The 22,418-nt window shown below is 47.8% G+C and overlaps 1 protein-coding gene across 2 annotated transcripts in view; it reads right to left on the bottom strand.

Annotated features, from left to right (window-relative positions):
* The window catches only part of TPCN1 (two pore segment channel 1), a 71,782-nt gene that overhangs the window by 23,964 nt on the left and 25,400 nt on the right, over window positions 1-22,418 (bottom strand). For both annotated transcript variants that reach the window (XR_010792856.1, XM_066603828.1), the window contains exons 8-15: window positions 21,500-21,534; window positions 20,794-20,852; window positions 20,601-20,700; window positions 17,874-17,990; window positions 7,459-7,583; window positions 5,598-5,646; window positions 2,732-2,795; window positions 706-750 (exon numbers count right to left, since the gene is read on the bottom strand). Coding sequence is in view for 1 of the 2 variants with exons in the window: in XM_066603828.1 (XP_066459925.1) it covers window positions 706-750; window positions 2,732-2,795; window positions 5,598-5,646; window positions 7,459-7,583; window positions 17,874-17,990; window positions 20,601-20,700; window positions 20,794-20,852; window positions 21,500-21,534 (594 nt within the window). In the remaining variant the exon portion in view is untranslated. The remainder of the gene's footprint in view (window positions 1-705; window positions 751-2,731; window positions 2,796-5,597; window positions 5,647-7,458; window positions 7,584-17,873; window positions 17,991-20,600; window positions 20,701-20,793; window positions 20,853-21,499; window positions 21,535-22,418) is intronic.

Here is a 22,418-nt window from a genome sequence, read left to right as displayed (position 1 = left end):
AGCGTCTGGCGTCACACTCCTTGTGTTCCGCCCGCTACAGCCGGGACCCAGAGATGGCGGTCGCCGCCTGGTTGACGACCGCGGTGGTGCCGGAAAGTCCGTCCTTGGACCCCGGCCCACCCGGAGATGGCGGCCGCCGCCTGAAATGACGGCCGCAGTGGTGCCGGCAGCCCGTACTTGGACCCCGGCCCACGCAGTCCCCGGAAAGCGCCCAGATGGGGTCCTTACCACTGGGGTTGCCGGGGCTGCCCGAAGAAAAACGCCGCCGCTTCGCCGGTAAGTCCTCCTCCGGCATGGGACAGCGTCGCTGGAGCTCTGCCGTTGCTGTCCTGAAGGGACAGGAAAAACACTGGTGTTTGGTGGAGGGGAGGTGCTTTTTATGTTCTGCCTCTTCCTGTCCCATCAGGTCAGCAGGTGAGCAACCTCCAGGTGTATGCTGTCATGATGTCGGAGGGAAATGAAAGTTACTCTGTGATTGGCTGCTATGGGCAACAAAGGCAGTTTTACTGTTAGACAGTTGTGATAAATGAGACCCATTTTGTTCAACACTCAGAACACAACTCCAGTCTATGCGATTGGGGTTCTCCTTTAAGTTATGCCTCAGATGGCTTCTACTGCCTCTGACCAGCTTCAAGATCACAGACTTTGCTCCAACCTAATCACAAGGAGAAGTTAGGATAATGATCGTTAGGTTACTGTACTCACATACTGCATACTGAAATGCTTTGGAGTTCGCCAGGACATTAATACCTAAAGAAGAAAGTAGAGTACACCAAAAGTCAGAACAAAATCTCATAAACAATGCGTCAGACTAAAGACGGTGAGACTCTAATATTGTAGTTTTTTTTTCATTCTTTTTTTTGGGGGGGGGGAGGAGGTGGACTGATTTAAGTGGGTTATGTGATATATTAGAAACTCTGTGATGTGTTTAACAACAAGAATTTGTCTCCTTGTTATGTACAATCCTGGATGATCTCCTCTGCAAACAGCTTCTGCCAGCTGCTGCAGCTCACTGTTTCTGTGTGAAATCCGTATACGACAACTTAGTAAGTCATTAGGAAGTGCAGAGTCTCTGCAGAGCTTATCACTTCTTCCACACACTACAGGCAGGTTTTTCTGAGGCCAGTGATCTGCAGCAGCTGGCAAAAGCCATTGGCAGTCAAAGTCATCCAGGAGTTTCAGTTCTATTACAGCTCTTTCCAGCTTTGCTGTGTAGACTGGGGCAAGGTCACCTCATTATAATTAGACAGTGGTCAAGTTAATGTCAGCTCTAGTATACTGCCTAAATAAGGCAGGATAGTAGCATTATACACACAGATAAGATCCATATGCATCTGTCATCCTACACCTTGGTCTCTGGGATAAGGGTAGTACTCGATCCCTTTCTGGAAGCCACAAGGGTGCTCTCACATGTGCCATTTTGATTTTTAAGTTTTTTTTATGAACTCTTGGAAGCCAAAACAAGTAATGGATTTGAGAAAAGTAGACTCTTTCCTACATACTTCTACCTCCAAGCTCTTCTATGGGCATTGGCTTCAGAAACGGCAAAATAGCACATTTGTCCACTGAAACTTTTCTGACCATTAACCCCCACCCATTTCATCTACCGTAAAGCACGCAGACAATGCATGAAGGAAGTGTGGATCTCCAATATAGCCACCCCTAGGGGAACCTTTAAAAATAAAGAATATATAGTTACAAAGTTTAAAGAAACCTAACAAACATTTTGTCTTTTCTACATACTTACATCTAATGGATGAGACTAAGGCCAGAGTCATAACTGCACAGGAGATATTAGGAAGCCTCTAGCGCACATACGGCACAGAAGTTGAGCTGGGACAGCGCAGCATGCTGCACTATTTCATTCTAGAAAAATTGGGCTGGCATGCTGGACGGAAAACTTTATAGTCAATAGGGTCCAGCTGGTGCGGTTTGGATCTGGCATGTGCTGCACATGGTGGTTACACTAGTTTCGCTATTCAGCTCTAGAGCCAATCAACAGAAATCTCACTAAAGACAGGGCACTAGTGTGAATCAAGGCCAATAGAAAATACATTTCCTTTAAAGGTAAACTGGTTATCGCTTAAGGCCCATTTAGATGGGACGAATATCAGGCAAACGATGGCCGACACTCGTCCCTGCACATACTTGCTCCCATGCACCTGCACGGTAGCTACTATCGCTGGCTCACTGCGGGGAGGCTGCAGGAGATTTCTCTCCTTGCTCTCCCCAACCCTCTCCATTGACTTAACATAGCGGCTGTTCAATACTAAACGGCTGCTATTTACACTGAATGATCATCATTCAGCTCATCGTCCATGCTGCATAAATCATGAGCTGAACGATGATTGTTCAGTGTGAATCGCAGCTGTTCAGTACTGAACGACTGCTATGTTAAGACAATGAAAGCGCCGGGGGAGCACAACATTTGTCCCATCTAAATGGCTCTTTAGTAATGCCACAGAAACAAAATTAAGTCTATTTAAGAGGAATATGTAAGGAATTTGTATGATCTCCCTATGTTGACATGGGTTTCCTCCGGGTATTCTAGTTTCTTTCAACACTCCAAAATCATAATAGGCACATATAAATTGTGAGCCCCCCTCGGGTATACACCGGCCCAATATAAGTGATGACCATTTCTGTTCAGTTCTGCAGAATATGTATGCGGTATATAAATAAGCACAATAAACTAACAGTGTATCTAGCGGAAGGAAACAGCTGCTCACACCTTTAAAGATAAGAAGTGCTGTAGGAGACAAGTCATCAAACCAGTGCTCTCGAATGCGTTGCACCTGTTCAGAAAAGACAATGGTTATCGTAGAGGTCAATCACAAACAGGACTTTTACTACAGTAATCTACTGAAATGTTCAAAACAATCACATTCAACTTAAAGTTCTGTTAATAAGGACTTTTGGTGGTAGTGAGAGGTTAATTGGGGGTCTTAGTAGACGGTGTTCCCTTTAAGCTGCTCATCTGTAGACTGCAGTGCAGGAGGAACGTGTCGGCTCAGCTCTGTACTGCAGAAACACACAAGGAAAACTTAGAGGGGTTATCCAGGGAGCGCCCACCAGGATACTGTGAACTGGTGTCAGTTCATATCTGCGGACTATGTTGTCTGCAGTCACCCCTCCCCCAATCTAGGTTGAGGTGAGTGGCTGCATATTAGTCTGCACTGAACATTTAGCTCTCCCATATTGCAATCTGGCTCTCTGCATGCCACTAGGGTATAAGTGATTGAGCTGCCCTGCAGTATCAGGTGATGCATATTGGCTTCTTTTTCTCTGAGTTATGTCTTTGTACATTTTTTTCCTCTCACCTCTGTGATTTTATATTAATGCTGTGTTCATGTGTTAAGGTCAAATTGCATATTTTGCAGTGAATTTTGCATAATCTCAGAATATGTGAACCCTAATAATAACTCCATGCACTTTACATTAAGGATTTGTTCAGACACTACAGCAAAGTCACTTTTTTAACATAAATGTAGTGAAATAAAAATCAAAATGTAGGTTTGCAGGAATTTCACAAAAGTGTCATTCTGGCCCGGTGCGGTAGTAATTGCATTTAAAAAAAACTAACCAAAAAAACATGCCTTGACTGTACCATCTGAATAAGCCCTGATGAACAGGTCTCCCATCTTTGATGGATTATGGCCAGCTCCCTAACTGTTCCGCTCAGCAGCTACAAAGGTTTAGAGGAAACAGTAGTGGTAGGATGGGGAGAGTGCATAGAGAGTCATAGTTGGAGACTGCTGTATATACTAGAGCTGTATCTAAGCCTGACACATTAGGAATATGCTGTTGCTAATATACATATAAAAAAATGTATATAATTTTTTTTTTTTGGGGGGGGGGGGGTATGGGTGGGAGCCTTATGACCTCTATGTATGCTCTTTGATAGCAGCAATGTTAAAGGTAGCCATAACCTTATAATTCTGTTGGCCAAATCCCCCATACGCATGTATGTTCAGCTTGTCTGAGCGTGCAAGTATTCCCATAGGAAGAAGTGAATAAGCTGCTGCTATGCACCTCTTTGTCTATGTGAATAGCTACCTTTACTCTGAACAGCTGTGTAATGTGTAGGATTGCAGTACACAGGATAGCCTGCAGAGACCTATAGAGACAGGCATTCTGGTACTACAGAAAGAGTTAGGGCCCATTTAGACACAACGATTATCACTTAAAAGATGTCTTTTGAGTGAGTTTTGAGTGATAATCGTTGCGTGCCTTTACAGTGCAAGGTGATTGCTCAAACGTTGAGCAATCACCTTGCGCTCCGAGTGGGGTATGCAGAAGAAAAGCAAGGCCGCTTTTCTGCTGCATCCAGCTGTTCTCTGCTCGGAGCGCCCGACTGTTATACAGCTGATCGCTCCGAGCAGGGGATGCAGAAGACAAGCGGGGCCGCTTGTCTTCTGCATCCAGCTCTTCTCTGCTCGGAGCGCCTGTCTGTTATACAGCCGAGCACTCTGAGCGGGGTATGCAGAACACAGCTGGACCCCTGTGTTCTTTATACCCCGGCTGTTCATGGAGCACTCAGGTACTATACAGTTGTGCGCTCCGTGCGGAGTATGAAGAACACTGCTGGAACGCTGTGTTCTTCATACCCCGGCTGTGTTCAGGAAGCAGGATACAGCTGAAACAATAGTATCGGCTGTATCCTGCTGTGAACTCATAAGGCTGATCGTTGTTTTTCAGCATGAAAGACAACGATCAGCGACTAATTAACGAAAACTGCGCAATGTCAGTGCAGTTACACACAACGATTATCGCTCAAAAGATGGCTTTTGAGCGAATTTTGAGCAATAATCATTGTGTCTTTAAATACCTTTTGGGTGTGGCAGGAAAGCTTCAGCTCCTGCCACACTCAAGAGTGAGAGTACCAGCACAGCAGAGCTGAAGTGGGGTACAGACCAGTTTGCGCCAGTCACCCGTCTGACAGAGGAGGATGCCCTGCAGATGCCCCGCAGATGCCCCAGGCGGGGTTGGTGACTAGGACCCTGTGGGCTGTGAACCCTAGGTTATGGACTTTGTGCTACTATATGCTGTAGAAGTTTGCTGTATTGCTGTGAATAAATGCTTGCAGGTGACAGTTTTAAAAGAAATCCATCCTCCTGAGCCATTGTCTACATGTGTGGTGCCCATTTCCGGACCGAGAGGTCGGTGATCTGCAGGCAAGTGACCCCAGCTTGCCACAAATGTTTAAGGGATCTTTTACACAAGCAGATTTTCTGCCTGTAATAAGCATTAATAGACAATATTAGCATGCTGATCAGCACTCGTTATTTCCATTTACATGAAGCAATCATCATAATTGTATGTGACCAACTGATCGTTAGTCTGTATAGTTTTATTATGGTTACAGCACACCCCATTTCATGAGGATGTGTGCTGCTGACAGATGATGCTTGCAATGTGCGCATAATATATGTGACAGGTGACAAACGAGCCTTTGCTAATGTTTAGCCCGATTACTGAGATATTTACATGGGACGCTGATAGGAACATTGAATGAACCATATAAACAGGGCCCTTATGGAGAGTACACTTTGCTAGGACTACGTTCCAGAAGTAAGGCATCGTCTCCGTACACTTACCTTCCACTTCAAATCCACCACTTCATAAAAATGGTAAAATTCTTTTAGCCTGCAAAATACAAATTCCGTGAAGCTGTGCTGTATGACATATACCAGCATGCAAACGTTTAACAACTTCAGGACCAAGGCATTTAAGCCCCCATCTTCAAAAATTCACTTCTTGGAATGAGGAATTCCAGATATAAGTAGATGAATGTTCTATTTCTTACTTTACTTAAATAGGTTTTCTCTTTTGCAGACCAGATGGGGATTTGAAATGTTCCAGAAAGGAACAAGTCGCTTTAAGTTCTGTACATTTTATATAGCCGATAATGGAGAGAAATGTTACAAAGTATTACACAATTGCAGATACCATATATCTTCAAGAGTATCCTGTGTGATATGGACACAAAACTCTGAAGATATATGCATTAGTGTCTCCAGAAAGATCTCCAGATCCCAACCCCATTGAGGTGCTGTATCATGAGCATCAGCGGGGACCATTGGCACTTTGAGATTCACTAGAATCATAAAAGCATGATTAAGGCCGTCTTCACGCGAGAAAAAAAAAACAAAAAAAACACCCAAGATTTTTGCTTGGCGCACGAATATGAACCCTTATTTTTCAGAATTACAATTATATTGGTTCAGTGGGTAGCGTGGAGTGTGTGTCTAACCAGGGGCCCCAAATTTTCTGGTGTTTGTCTGGGCAACCTCTATTCTGGTATCTTATTTTTCAGAATTAGGTCATACACATGATGCAATGTGGGAAAGTAATCGCGGCACGTCCTATCTTTGAGTGTGCCATCGCATCTCCCATAGTTGTTAATGGGGCCAGCGGCAGCATCGCACCATGTTAGGTGCACGCATTGTGATGCGAGGTTTCCCCTTTGAGAAGAATGGGAGAAACTTGGTTTTGATATAAAAATGCCTTGCATCCACGGGAAAAGAAAAAAAAAAAAAAATCGCATGTTGGCGAGCGCAATATTGGGCCGTGAATCACGATGCGATATTGCACTTGCCTGTGTCAGAGGCGTAACTTGAAGCTCCCGGGCCCCGATGCAGAACTTGTAACAGGGCCCCCTAATTATAATGTTTTATTCATAGTACTGGGTTCCCTATATGAAGAAGAGAGGCCTTATGGGCCCTCTAAGGCTCCTGGGCCCGGGTGCAACCGCATCCCCTGCACCCTCTATAGTTACGCCCTGGCGTGTGTAAAGTTAGCCGTAGGGTGCTTTTACTCAGGATGATTTGTCGGGCAATAGATGCGCATCAGGTTGTCCGAGCGATAATAATTGTTCCTGTGCATTTACACAGGAACATGCATCACTGACTGAATCCTTCTGGCCCACCGGCCTCAATTCACAGTAAGCAGACGGTCGTTCAGAAGCGAACACTGCCTGTTTACACGGAACAATAAGCCGTTCAGTTTTCTGCATGCAGAAACTGAACGGTGAACAAGAAGCCCTTCACATCTCGTTTGTCAGTTAGTCAGTGCATGCATTGACACTGAACGCTAATCCTTCCATATAAAAGCACCTTTAGAAAGCTTGTCTTCTCCTCATCCTCCCCTTATGTAGCTGTAAATGAGACTGCTCCCCCCGCCTGCTGTCTAGTACATCTACAGATCTCCCTCTCCTGTTATTACATCCACAGTCCATCTGACTGACGGATAGTACAGGAATCTCAGTCCTCCAGCTATCACTGCAATGGGACATGTGGCGAGCCTAGAAAGTGGTTGCAATTTACATTCAATTGCAAATATAACTTTTATGTAAAAAATACATAGAAAAAAGAAAAGCGTCTAAAGTTTTTTTGGCATATTTTCTACATTAAGTACTCAATTAAATTGAAGACAAACACACATTAACCTACTTGTTACCTTAAGTTATCTGTCCTGTCCTGTTTCAGAGCCCTAAAGCATAAGTATCGATCACGTGTTGACATTCGTGGCTTGTAGAATCTCATCATTCCATCGAACTGTCGGAAAGAAATTCCTGGGGGACCCTGCAATATATATTCCAGGTAAAGAAACCTGAAGCAGACCACAGATGTACAGAAAAAGTTACAGAACGGGTCTGTGTGGGTATAAATGAACCTTTAACGCTCCAGGTTGAACAGTTACGTCACGAAGGTTTTGGGTTTGTATGGAGAGGGATTGGGGGTCGCTACAATGCAGGTATTGGCTGTCTCTGACAGCTGACACCCACCTGCAATAGCTATGATCAATGCTCATGTTGATCACAGCTGTTAACACTGTAAATACCAATTCTGACATTGGCATTTAAATGCCCCAATCAGAGTTCGGGGGTCCTGAACGGCTTTCTCGCGATGAGCTCATGGGGTGCCATTCCGTTGGCAAGGCACGCAGGGGCTTTCTAAAGGCTTACAGGGCTGCCATTGAAAAAGTCCAGTGAGAGCCAAATACCACAAGAAGAAAGATGCATTCCTTGGCTTTGTTATTGCTCCCGATTCTGTTTACCCATAAATATTAGTTAGCTAGTGAATAGATAAGTTCTGGCCCAATAACCATCTATTTAGATCTATTAAGACTTGCCATCGTTAGCAGTTCCAAAAGGTTTCCCAGACTGGATCTTACACTATTCTATCTGCAAAGGCAGACGTTAGGAGGAAGGACTGAGAAATTTGGAATTCAACATGCCTGATCCTTTTGCAACTTGCTCCCTTCCCCCTATTCAGAACACATCCACCCTCAACCAAGCAAGCCTGTGTAAGGAGGGCCATCTAAAACATATGGTCAACTTTCCTCCTGTTCGGCCTCCGGTGACACCAGCAGGGGGTACATGTACTTTCTCCAAGTTACCAATCGCAAAGGATATGTGCTCTTAATGTCAAAGTTAGGGGGATCCTTATTTTTTACTAAATGAGTGAGCAGTTGCACATTTAATCGATGCAAATAAGGAAGATGGAACAACACGTCTGCAGCGCCACCTATTGGATGGCATTTAGAGATGAGCGAACGCGTTCGTCCGAGCTTGATATTCGTGCGAATATTAGGGTGTTCGGGATGTTCGTTATTCGTAACGAACACCATGCGGTGTTCTGGTTACTTTCACTTCCTTCCCTGAGACGTTAGCGCGCTTTTCTGGCCAATTGAAAGACAGGGAAGGCATTACAACTTCCCCCTGTGACGTTCAAGCCCTATACCACCCCCCTGCTGTGAGTGGCTGGGGAGATCAGGTGTCACCCGAACATAAAAGTCGGCCCCTCCCGCGGTTCGCCTCAGATGCGGTGTGAGTTAGATGAGGGACAGTGCTGTTTGTACCGGAGCTGCTGTAGGGAAAGAATTGGTAGTTAGTGTAGGCTTCAAGACCCCCCAAAGGTCCTTATTAGGGCCACTGATAGCTGTGTGTTGGCTGCTGTTAGCAGTGGCAAATTTTTTTTTCTCAAAATCGCCTCTGCAGACCGTTGCACCTGGCATTAGGGACAGAAGTGCTGCATAGGCAGGGAGAGTGTTAGGAGTGAGTGTAGCCTTCAAGAACCTCAACGGTCCTTTCTAGGGCCATATTTATCCGTGTGCAGTACTGTCCAGGCTGCTGTTAGCTGTGCTGCATTTTTTTTTGCTTCTCAAAATCGCCTCTGCAGACCATTGCACCCTCCATTGATACTGCAGGGAAAGAATTGTATAGGCAAGGCCACAACACAGTTATTATTCATAGAATATACACAGTGCTGCCTTTTGGTGGAAAAAAACTGAAAACAAATCTATTTGTCCAGCCTCTGTCCGTCCTAAGGGCGGTGGACACGTGTGAGCTGCTTGAACAACATTGCTAAATCAGACGCACCCAGCTACGCTTTACTGCTGGCTTCGCCATTTGCTTTCCTTAATTGGGAAAAAAATACCTGCTCTCCAAGAGTTATAATAACTCTGCTACCCTCACGTTCTGTGACACATAAGCAGGGACACAGCACAGTTATTAAACTTCTCATGTTCATTGAATATACGCAGTGCTGCCTTTTGGTGGAAAAAAACTGAAAACAAATCTATTTGTCCAGCCTCTGTCCGTCCTAAGGGCGGTGGACACGTGTGAGCTGCTTGAACAACATTGCTAAATCAGACGCACCCAGCTACGCTTTACTGCTGGCTTCGCCATTTGCTTTCCTTAATTGGGAAAAAAATACCTGCTCTCCAAGAGTTATAATAACTCTGCTACCCTCACGTTCTGTGACACATAAGCAGGGACACAGCACAGTTATTAAACTTCTCATGTTCATTGAATATACGCAGTGCTGCCTTTTGGTGGAAAAAAACTGAAAACAAATCTATTTGTCCAGCCTCTGTCCGTCCTAAGGGCGGTGGACACGTGTGAGCTGCTTGAACAACATTGCTAAATCAGACGCACCCAGCTACGCTTTACTGCTGGCTTCGCCATTTGCTTTCCTTAATTGGGAAAAAAATACCTGCTCTGCCAGAGTTATAATAACTCTGCTACCCTCACGTTCTGTGACACATTAGCAGGGACACAGCACAGTTATTAAACTTAGATAATTCATTCACTAGAGGCAGTGGGGCCTTTCGTTTTCCAAAAAGGGCAAAAATTATATTTGGCCTGCAGTCTTGCGCCAATTTATTTCCTGCCTGTGAAATCAAATCACTGGTAATACAGCATGCTGAGGGGTAGGGGTAGGCCTAGAGGACGTGGACGCGGCCGAGGACGCGGAGGGCCAAGTCAGGGTGTGGGCACAGCCCGAGCTCCTGATCCCGGTGTGTCGCAGCCGACTGCTGCGCGATTAGGAGAGAGGCACGTTTCTGGCGTCCCCACATTCATCGCCCAATTAATGGGTCCACGCGGGAGACGGTTATTAGAAAATGAGCAGTGTGAGCAGGTCCTGTCCTGGATGGCAGAAAGTGCTTCGAGCAACCTATCGTCTACCCGCAGTTCTGCGCCGTCCACTGCTGCCAATCCGAATCCTCTGTCTGCTGCTCCTCCTTCCTCCCAGCCTCCTCACTCCACTACAATAACACCTGCTCAGGAGCGGGAACACTCCCAGGAACTGTTCTCGGGCCCCTGCTTAGATTGGGCAGCAGCGGTTCCTCTCCCACCAGAGGAGTTTATCGTCACTGATGCCCAACCATTCGAAAGTTCCCGGGGTCCGGGGGAAGAGGCTGGGGACTTCCGCCAACTGTCTCAACAACTTTCTGTGGGTGAGGAGGACGATGACGATCAGACACAGTTGTCTTGCAGTGAGGTAGTAGTAAGGGCAGTAAGTCCCAGGGAGCAGCGCACAGAGGATTCGGAGGAAGAGCAGCAGGACGATGAGGTGACTGACCCCACCTGGTGTGCAACGCTTACTCAGGAGGACAGGTCTTCAGAGGGGGAGTCAAGGGCATCAGCAGGGCAGGTTGCAAGAGGCAGTGCAGTGGCCAGGGGTAGAGGCAGGGCCAGACCGAATAATCCACCAAGTGTTTCCCAAAGCGCCCCCTCGCGCCATGCCACCCTGCGGAGGCCGAGGTGCTCTAAGGTCTGGCAGTTTTTCACAGAGACGCCTGACGACCGACGAACAGTGGTGTGCAACCTTTGTCGCGCAAAGCTCAGCCGGGGAGCCAACACCAACAGCCTCACCACCACCACCATGCGCAGACATATGATGGCCAAGCACCCCGCAAGGTGGGACGAAGGCCGTTCACCGCCTCCGGTTTGCACCCCTGCCTCTCCCCCTGTGCCCCAACCTGCCACTGAGATGCAACCCCCCTCTCAGGACACAGGCACTACCGCCTCATGGCCTGCACCCACACCCTCATCTCCGCTGTCCTCGGCCCCATCCAGCAGTGTAGTTCAGCGCACCGTTCAGCCGTCGCTTGCGCAAGTGTTCGAGCGCAAGCGCAAGTACGCCGCCACGCACCCGCACGCTCAAACGTTAACCGTCCGCATAGCAAAATTCATCAGCCTTGAGATGCTGCCGTATAGGGTTGTGGAAACTGAGTCCTTCAAAAGTATCATGGAGGCGGCGGCCCCGCGCTACTCAGTTCCCAGTCGCCACTACTTTTCCCGATGTGCCGTCCCAGCCCTGCACGACCACGTCTCCCGCAACATTGTGCGCGCCCTCACCAACGCGGTTACTGCCACGGTCCACTTAACTACGGACACGTGGACAAGCACAGGCGGGCAGGGCCAGTACATCTCCCTGACGGCACATTGGGTGAATTTAGTGGAGGCTGGGACAGAGTCAGAGCCTGGGACCGCTCACGTCCTACCCACCCCCAGAATTGCGGGCCCCAGCTCGGTGCTGGTATCTGCGGAGGTGTATGCTTCCTCCACTAAAGCACCCTCCTCCTCCTCCTCCTCCTCTGTCTCGCAATCAAGATGTGTTAGCAGCAGCATGTCGCCAGCAGTCGGTGTCGCGCGGTGTGGCAGCACAGCGGTGGGCAAGCGTCAGCAGGCCGTGCTGAAACTACTCAGCTTAGGAGATAAGAGGCACACGGCCCACGAACTGCTGCAGGGTCTGACACAGCAGACCGACCGCTGGCTAGCGCCGCTGAGCCTCCAACCGGGCATGGTCGTGTGTGACAACGGCCGTAACCTGGTGGCGGCTCTGCAGCTCGGCAGCCTCACGCACGTGCCATGCCTGGCCCATGTCTTTAATTTGGTGGTTCAGCGCTTTCTGAAAAGCTACCCACGCTTGTCAGACCTGCTCGTAAAGGCGCGCCGGCTCTGCGCACATTTCCGCAAGTCCCACACGGACGCTGCCACCCTGCGCACCCTGCAACATCACTTTAAGCTGCCAGTGCACCGACTGCTGTGCGACGTGCCCACACGGTGGAACTCTACGCTCCACATGTTGGCCAGGCTCTATGAACAACGTAGAGCTATAGTCGAATACCAACTCCAACATGGGCGGCGCAGTGGGAGTCAGCCTCCTCAATTCCTTTCAGAAGAGTGGGCCTGGTTGGCAGACATCTGCCATGTCCTTGGTAATTTTGAGGAGTCTACCCAGGTGGTGAGCGGCGATGCTACAATCATTAGCGTCACCATTCCTCTGCTATGCATCTTGAGAAATTCCCTGCAAAGCATAAAGGCAGCTGCTTTGCGCTCGGAAACAGAGGCGGGGGAAGACAGTATGCCGCTGGATAGTCAGGGCACCCTCCTGTCTATTTCTCAGCGCATACAGGAGGAGCATGAGGAGGATGAGGAGGAGGGGGAAGAGACAGCTTGGGCCGCTGCTGACGGTACACCGGCTGATTGCCTGTCATCCTTTCAGCGTGTATGGCCTGAGGAGGAGGAGGAGGATCCTGATAGTGATCTTCCTAGTGAAGACAGCCATGTGTTGCGTACAGGTACCCTGGCACACATGGCTGACTTCATGTTAGGATGCCTTTCTCGTGACCCTCGCGTTGCACGCATTCTGGCCACGACGGATTACTGGGTGTACACACTGCTCGATCCACGGTATAAGGAGAACCTGCCCACTCTGATTCCCGAAGAGGAAAGGGGTTCGAGAGTGTTGCTATACCACAGGACCCTTGCGGACAAGCTGATGGTAAAATTCCCAGCCGACAGCGCTAGTGGCAGAAGGCGCAGTATCGAGGGCAAGGTAGCAGGGGATGTGCGTAGATCGAGCAGCATGTACATCCCAGGTAGTGCAACAGTCTTTAAGGGCCTGGCCAGCTTTATGGCTCCCCACCAAGACTGTGTCACCGCTCCCCAGTCACGGCTGAGTCGGCGGGAGCACTGTAAAAGGATGGTGAGGGAGTACGTAGCGGATCGCACGACCATCCTTGGTGACGCCTCTGCCCCCTACAACTACTGGGTGTCGAAGCTGGACATGTGGCCTGAACTAGCGCTGTATGCCCTGGAGGTGCTTGCTTGTCCTGCGGCTAGCGTCTTGTCGGAGAGGGTGTTTAGTGCGGCTGGGGGAATCATCACAGATAAGCGTAGCCGCTTGTCAACCGACAGTGCCGACAGGCTAACACTCATCAAGATGAACAAAGGCTGGATTTCCCCAGACTTCTGTTCTCCACCAGCGGACAGCAGCGATACGTAAGCAATACGTAGGCTGCACCCGCGGATGGAAGCTACGTTCTCTCTCACCATCCAAAACGGGGACATTTCTGCTTCATCAATCTGTGTCTAATATTCCTCCTCCTCCTCCTCCTGCTCCTCCTCCTGAAACCTCACGTAATCACGCTGAACGGGCAATTTTTCTTAGGGCCACAAGGCTCACTCAAATAATTTTTCAGAACAATTTTTATAAGTTTCAATGCGCTTAAAAGCATTGGAACTTTAACTTGAACCAATTTTTCGTTACACTGGGCTGCCTCCAGGCCTAGTTACCATTTAAGCCACATTAACCAAAGCGATTAATGGGTTTCACCTGCCCTCTTGGCTGGCCATGGCCAATTTTTGGGATGTACATTAGTACTGTTGATACAGCAATTTTTGTGGGCCCTCGCCTACAGTGTAATCAAATTAATTTTTAGGCCACCTGCATTACAGCTGACGTTACCTCAGCTGTGTTGGGCAATGCAATGGGATATTTCTATGTACCGCCGGTGGCTTCCTGGCACCCACCCAGGCTGTAGGTGCACACGGAGTTTTTACTACATCTGTACACTTGAAAAGAACCCCAGTCTGACTGGGGCATGCAGTGTGGGCCGAAGCCCACCTGCATTAAGCACGACATTACTACCTCAGCTGTGTTGGGCAATGCAATGGGATATTTTTGTGTACCGCCGGTGGGTTCCAGGGAGCCACCCATGCTGTAGGTGCACACGGAGTGTAACCTACATGTGTCCACTTGTAAAGAACCCCAGTCTGACTGGGGCATGCAGTGTGGGCCGAAGCCCACCTGTATTACGCACGACATTACTACCTCAGCTGTGTTGGGCAATGCAATGGGATATTTCTATGTACCGCCGGTGGCTTCCTGGCACCCACCCAGGCAGTGGGTGCACAGGGAGTTTAACCTACATGTGTCCACTTCTAAAGAACCCCAGTCAGACTGGGGCATGCAGTGTGGGCCGAAGCCCACCTGTATTACGCACGACATTACTACCTCAGCTGTGTTGGGCAATGCAATGGGATATTTTTGTGTACCGCCGGTGGGTTCCAGGGAGCCACCCATGCTGTAGGTGCACACGGAGTGTAACCTACATGTGTCCACTTGTAAAGAACCCCAGTCTGACTGGGGCATGCAGTGTGGGCCGAAGCCCACCTGTATTACGCACGACATTACTACCTCAGCTGTGTTGGGCAATGCAATGGGATATTTTTGTGTACCGCCGGTGGGTTCCAGGGAGCCACCCATGCTGTAGGTGCACACGGAGTGTAACCTACATGTGTCCACTTCTAAAGAACCCCAGTCAGACTGGGGCATGCAGTGTGGGCCGAAGCCCACCTGTATTACGCACGACATTACTACCTCAGCTGTGTTGGGCAATGCAATGGGATATTTTTGTGTACCGCCGGTGGGTTCCAGGGAGCCACCCATGCTGTAGGTGCACACGGAGTGTAACCTACATGTGTCCACTTGTAAAGAACCCCAGTCTGACTGGGGCATGCAGTGTGGGCCGAAGCCCACCTGTATTACGCACGACATTACTACCTCAGCTGTGTTGGGCAATGCAATGGGATATTTTTGTGTACCGCCGGTGGGTTCCAGGGAGCCACCCATGCTGTAGGTGCACACTGAGTTTTTAATACATCTGTACACTTCTAAAGAACCCGTCTGACTGGGCCATGCAGTGTGGGCCGAAGCCCACCTGTATTACGCACGACATTACTACCTCAGCTGTGTTGGGCAATGCAATGGGATATTTCTATGTACCGCCGGTGGCTTCCTGGCACCCACCCAGGCAGTGGGTCCACAGGGAGTTTAACCTACATGTGTCCACTTGTAAAGAACCCCAGTCTGACTGGGGCATGCAGTGTGGGCCGAAACCCACCTGCATTAACCATTTCCAGTCCACTGTGTGACCTGTGAAGACATTAGGGTTTAAGGCTGTACAGCTCCGTTGTTGGTAGACGTCCGTCGGGGTTCTCTTACTGTATATTGCCAGCCTCTCTGCTGTCGGAGCCTATCCTACGTGTCAGCTCATGCAGTACTGGCTTTAGCCAGCATATAGCGCCGTTGTATAACGGCAGAAAAAGAGTAAGCCCCCTAGGAAAACCATATACAAATTGGATTGGAAAGGGTTAAGCACAACATTACTACCTCAGCTGTGTTGGGCAATGCAATGGGATATTTCTATGTACCGCCGGTGGCTTCCTGGCACCCACCCATGCTGTAGGTGCACACGGACTTTTTACTACATCTGTACACTTATAAAGAACCCCAGTCAGACTGGGGCATGCAGTGTGGGCCGAAGCCCACCTGCATTAAGCACGACATTACTACCTCAGCTGTGTTGGGCAATGCAATGGGATATTTCTGTGTACCGCCGGTGGGTTCCAGGGAGCCACCCATGCTGTGGGTCGACAGGGACTTCACAATAGGGAGTTGTACCTGCCTGTGTCTATGAATTAAAAAGCCCGGTCTGACTGGGGCATGCAGACACCTTGACAGAATGAATAGTGTGTGGCACATAGGTTCCCCATTGCTATGCCCACGTGTGCAGCTCCTGATGGCGGTGGCACAGGATTCTATTTCTCATTGCTTCTGTACAGCATTGTGGGCTATCGCTCCGCCACTTTTAAAGAGGGTCGCTGCCTAGCCGTGCCAACCTCTGCAGTGTGTGCCTGCGGTCCCTTGTCATGGCAGACGCAATTCTAAATAGACATGAGCGTGGTGTGGCATGAGGGCAGCTGAAGGCTGCCCAGGGACACTTTGGTGTGCGCTGTGGGGGGGGAGGGGGGGCGGTTGGGCAGCATGTAACCCAGGAGAAGTGTCAGTGGAGTGTCATGCAGGCAGTGATTGTGCTTTGTTGGAGGTAGTGTGGTGCTTAGCAAAGGTATGCCATGCTAATGAGGGCTTTTCAGAAGTAAAAGTTGTTGGGAGGGGGGGGGGCCCACTCTTGCCGGTATTGTGGCTTAATAGTGGGACCTGTGAACTTGAGATGCAGCCCAACACGTAGCCCCTCGCCTGCCCTATCCGTTTCTGTGTCATTCCCATCACTTTCTTGAATTGCCCAGATTTTCACACATGAAAACCTTAGCGAGCATCGGCGAAATACAAAAATGTTCTGGTCGCCCATTGACTTCAATGGGGTTCGTTGTTCGAAACGAACCCTCGAGCATCACGGGAAGTTCGTTCCGAATAACGAACACCCGAACATTTTGGTGTTCGCTCATCTCTAATGGCATTCCTTCAAATCAATGTCAAACCCACATTTAATCAACTCCTGGCACCCCACCAGGATAGTCGTCCGCTCTGTGACTCAAATGTTTACGGTCATCTAAATCATGGAGAAATTTGGTCTCTTCAGCTGTGGTTGATATGCAAAGATCTGTGCATGTAAATGTAGGCAGAGTCAGGGGCATGGCTAAAGGCTCATGGGCCCGAGTGCAAAAGTTTATCTTGGGGCCCCCCCAAATTCTCTTAAGGCGTAACTTGAAGCTCCTGGGCCCCAATGCAAAACCTGTAACAGGGCCCCCAACTATACTGATTAATTCATAGTACTAGGCTCCCTATATGGAGAAGGCCTTATGGGCCCGCTAAGGCTCCTGGGCCCGGGTGCAACTGCATCCCCTATAGTTATGCCAGTGGACAGAGTGACATGCATGACATCTGCACATTTGTATAGTTCTTAGGAGGTGTTGTGTATATGAAACTCTACTTGGGTCAGACATTTAGCTACAAACATTAACTTTTATACATGGTTTACAAAACATTACATTTTGATGCAAAATTGCATGAAGGCGCTAATGAGTGTAAAGTGCTAGGTAGAATAAGTCTAAAGGCTATTAATAAGCATGGAAGACCGAAGGAGTATCACAACTGGAGACCAAAGGCCTAGGAAGAATGAAAGCAAGCACTTAGAATGGGATTTTACAATGTATGAAAATAAATGTTCTAGGACCTATTCGGAAGAGCTGAATGATCACAGGAATATCCTTTAAGATTCCTCTCTCCCAATTTAAATTTAGCTATCTAGACTTCCACACTACTAAAATAAATCTAGTGTCTTATTCTGCATTGACAGGTGAACAGACAAGGCACAGACACAGAGAGAATGTGCTTGTCTTCCTTCCTCCAGCATCTGCACTGACATGTAGCGTCAGTGATCTATTGGGGAGCGTCTGAGCTCTCACTTGTTCATACTCCTATATAAATCACCTGCCTAACAAAGGAGTAACATTAAGCACAGGCATAGTATTATTCTCTAGCATGTCCGTATACCTGTGGGTTGTGTAGCAGCTGGTAGCTGTGCTGGGTAGCGGTACGTTTGTGCAGAAGCAGAGATTTGAACTTCTTTTTCTCTATGTCATTGAATGTGTCGAACACAACCGCCAGCAGCTGAAGAATAGAAAGGCAATGGAAGAAAGTCAACTTTTACCATAACATTTTGCTTCCTGAAAACTAACCATCAATGCAAGCTTTGTTAACACTTGTGTTAGGGGGTCCCTTTGGGGTTTCTGGTATTTTGGAAAGCAAGAATAACAGTGTCTGCTGCACTATTATTGCAGTTAAAAGTACCGCAACCCCAAATGTAACCCATTCAAGTCAGGCTGCTGCAACCAATCACAAACCTCAGTGTTCGACTAGCAACAAGAAGTATTCTGCTGTACACAGTAAAGGAAAATTAGACCGAAAAGTAAGAGAATGGACTGAAGATGGATCCAAAAAATACACAGATTTGTTGAATATGCAGCCTATGGCCGCCTGCACACGGCCGGGTCGGGTTCCGCATGCGGGATCCGAACTTGTGCCCGGCCGGTGACCCCTGCAAACCTGTTCAGATCTGTATTGCAGATGTACAGCCGGCACACATGCGCAATACAGATTATGCCGCGTTGTCGCTAGGCGATGACGCGGATCCCATGACCTTTTCGCAATGATGATTGCGGAAGGGTCATGATGGCGGATGGCTTCCATTGACTTCAATGGAAGCCGTCCGTACGGGAGCCGCATAGAATCGTGGCATGCTGCCATTTCTTCTCCACGAGTGGAAAAATCGCAATCGATTTCCGCTCATGGGTAGGAAATCACGTTTTGCCATAGCAATGGGTTCAGCTGTTCATAGGAGGTGTTTAACCCTTTAGTGAGCAAGTACCATAAATATTTGGTGCATGGTCCTGGACTTTAAAGCCGTGCAATTGCAAATTTACGGTGAGGGTTTAAAGCTCCTGCGATCTCACAGGAGCAGGTTGGGTGTTCAGCTGTTTACTGACAGTCGGGCTTCTACTGTAACAGCCTTTCAACCCTTCGATGCCACGATCAGTAGTGATAGCGGCATGTAATAGAATGACACTCATCGTCACCTCGCAATTTGATCGCACCATGCTAATGGGTTACCATGGCAACAAGAGGCAAGTATTTCAGCCTATCAAAATCTGATAGGGCTTATGCATAGAATACTGCATTACAGAAGTAATGCTGTGTACTGTGCTAGAAATCCAATGATGACGTTTTTAAGTCCCCTTGAGGGACTAAAAATGGCGTTCAAAGAAATTCAATATAGTAAAAAAAAAACCACCAAAAACTTGGTTTATGCTCATATCTGGCGACAGGTTCTTTTTAAAGAAGCGCTCAGTTTTTGTTTTTTAGGGCAGGGGAATCCATCACAGTATCAGTGACCTCTACTGTGTAGAATCCAGTTTTGTAGCTCGTTCCCTCCAAGTTGTGTATTCTAAACTTTTGTTCCACCTCCAGGTCACATGACCTGCACTCTGACAACGCTCTGCGCCCTGCAGTTCATGGGGCAGATATATGTCAAATCCCATATAGAAAAACTGCCTTTCTTGCCTTTAACTACCAATCACAGAGCAGCTTTCATTTTGAAGAAAATACAAAGTAAAGCTGTTTTGCGATTGGTTGCTATGAGCGTGAAAAGCGCTCATAAATCTGCCCCATTAAAGTGACCTTCCAGTTTTGGGAAAAAAATTCTGTCCCAAGACTGGAATGGGAGTGGGGGGATGGGGTTATATTACCTACAGTTGTTCTTCTCTGCCAGTTCTGGGTTTTATTTTCAGTCATTCAATATGGCCGATGCAATCTTCAGACTATCTAATCCCACAGCGCATTGATAATGTTTGGACTACCAATGCACTACACTTGCTCTCCAATTGGCCAGAGCTGCTCATGTGATCAGCACTGGCCAGTCAGAGGGCAGTATACAGTGCACATTAGCTAGTTGGAAACTTGGACAGCTGAAAGCCGGACCTACAACTGGTGGGTTGGAGGGGCAGCAGAGAAGAACAACTGCAGGGAATATACCCCATTCCCCTCCTGTGCTGGGACAAAATGTTGTCCCAAAACTGGAGGGTCGCTTTAACTGCAGGACACAGGTCTTTGTTAGAGTGCTGGTCATGTGACCTGCAGGCTGGAAGAAAAGTGCAGAGTACAAGGCCCAGGGGGGCGAGCTACAGAACTGGATTCTTCACAGTAAAAGCATGATGGATTTCTTTAAAAAAAAACAACAACAACTGTGTCTCTATAAAGGGAACCTGTCACATCTGATAAGCACCATAAACTAAGTTATGGTACTCATGGGTCAGTGAACGTGGAGTCCCAAGCTGTAATTCTTATACTTCCCCGCCTCCCCATTCACTCGCTGTCACCCAAGAAGTCAGTGCCCAGTTTGTGAGTGTGATTCCTTCTCTTAGTCAGTGCTATTCTCTATGGGGATGTGCTCATTGACTGAAGAACAGAGTCCTGCTCACAGACCGAGCCCCGACGTCCAGGGTGAGACAAAGTAAATAGAGATCTGGGTGAGTTTATAGAAGTACGCTCCTGTACTCTACTCCATAACTTACTTTATGATGCTTATCGGATGTGACCGGTTTCCTTTAACATTTAGGGGTGCAGACGGTTTTACAATTTAGTCACCTTATTAACAACTCCTACATTGGACATATTTTGTGATTGTCATTAAAGCCTGACAAGGAAATGCAGGTGTCGGCTCACCAGATTCATGATGAAATAAAGCTCAATAGACAAGTAGACAATAAAAAAGATGCAGGACCATCGATTGCGTGAATATGCTGGCATCATGACGTCAGGGAAACTACAAGGCAGAAGACAAATTGTTAAAAAGATTTTTTTTTAAGCATCTAGAAGGTTTTATAGGCTATTAAGTATAAGAAAGAGGTTCACTTACTTTGCAGTTGTCAAAAGTACAAACAGACTGACCAGACTATTCTCAAGAGTGCTGAAATACTGCCAACAAAAAGCATTACAAATAGATTTTTCAGGAATACTGTGTTTCCCTGAAAATAAGCCCTACCCCGATTTTGGGGGGAGGCTTGAAATATAAGCCCCCCCTGAAAATAGGTCCCAGCTAAACTACATGAAAAAAAATATTCAAAACCCCGTCACCGAAAAGAATGCTGTGATTGGATCGAGCGCCAGCCAATCGGAGCCGGCGCTTGATCATTCACAGCCATTCAGTGAATGTCATCACTGAATGGCTGTGATTGGTTCATCGAGCACCGGCCCTAATTGGCTGTGCCAGCGGCGCTCGTGATCCAATCACAGCACTTGCTTCCTGGAGGCGGGGTATTTAAAGCCCCGTCACCAGAAAGAGAGTGATATTTCAGTGCAGAAGACATGGAAGCCTGCCACAGCGCCGGAGACCAGCGCGAGGGACCAGGTGAGTAAAAGCCCCCCCCCCCTCCCGAAAACCCAAAAAAGACGACACTGTGCCTCTTTTGGGACAAAAATTAATATAAGACAGTGTCTTATTTTTGGGGGAAGCACAGTAAAAACATGTATTTCAGGGTTTAGCAATGTGAATTCAATCAATAGCATTAGTAATATCAAAATCCACCCAAAAAAATGAAACACAAAATTGGTATATAACTTACCGGATCAGCTGGATTAGGAGAAAACAAGTAGAATCCTAACAAGAGAAGAATTAACAAAAACATTTATTAATACAAAAAGGGATTTATGCCATAAAAGGGGAATTCACATCTTGGCCAGTTATTCCCTGTCCACCTGATAGGGAATAACTGGCCGATTGTTGAAGGACAGACCTCTGGTACCCCCATCGATCCTGAGATATTACTCCCACCACATTGCCAATTACTGACAGTGGTGCCATGCATGCAGTGATTCTGAGTACTACAGGCTTGAGCCATTCACTTCACATAAGACAAGCCTGCAGTACTCTGAACAGCCGTTATAAAAAATTTGGCATTTGAGCACTCACAGGTTTGTCCTCAGATGTAAACATCGAAGAGACTGCAGTGCTTGCAGGAGAACAAGAACCCCTTTAATCATCTGATTGTAAACGGGATTGTTCAAACCACTACACAATAATAACAGTATGTACCGTAAACAGAAAATCCTAATGAGCACTGGTGGACTTGCTATATTGTTGATTGGTGCTCATTCTGGCAAAGATTTGCCCAAGTAAAAAGACCCAAAGGGACCTTTTATATGTGCAGAATATTTCTGCAAAAAGCACCTAAGGGTGCATTCAGACAAGCGTGCTTTACACGCTGCTACATCAACGTGTAAACCACACTTATGGAAGTGCTCACACAAAACTTTTTTACCTGCGCAGAATCTGCGGTGGTAAAAAATATAGGACAGCAAGTGCCAACTTGCCTGTCAGGTCCGTGCTGAGGCGCTGTCCATGGTGCTGACCACAGGCTCCTATGGGAGCCACGGCAGCACTCTGCTCGAAGCACGGACACGTGAACGGGCTGCTCCGTGGAGCACGGACCAGCTCGTTCACCGACGAATTCCTGCATGTCAGCAGCGTGGTTTACACATTGC

The sequence above is a fragment of the Eleutherodactylus coqui genome, chromosome 5, assembly GCF_035609145.1.
Source record: "Eleutherodactylus coqui strain aEleCoq1 chromosome 5, aEleCoq1.hap1, whole genome shotgun sequence".
Classification (NCBI taxonomy): Eukaryota; Metazoa; Chordata; class Amphibia; order Anura; family Eleutherodactylidae; genus Eleutherodactylus; species Eleutherodactylus coqui.
This window is presented reverse-complemented; position numbering and strand designations above follow the sequence as displayed.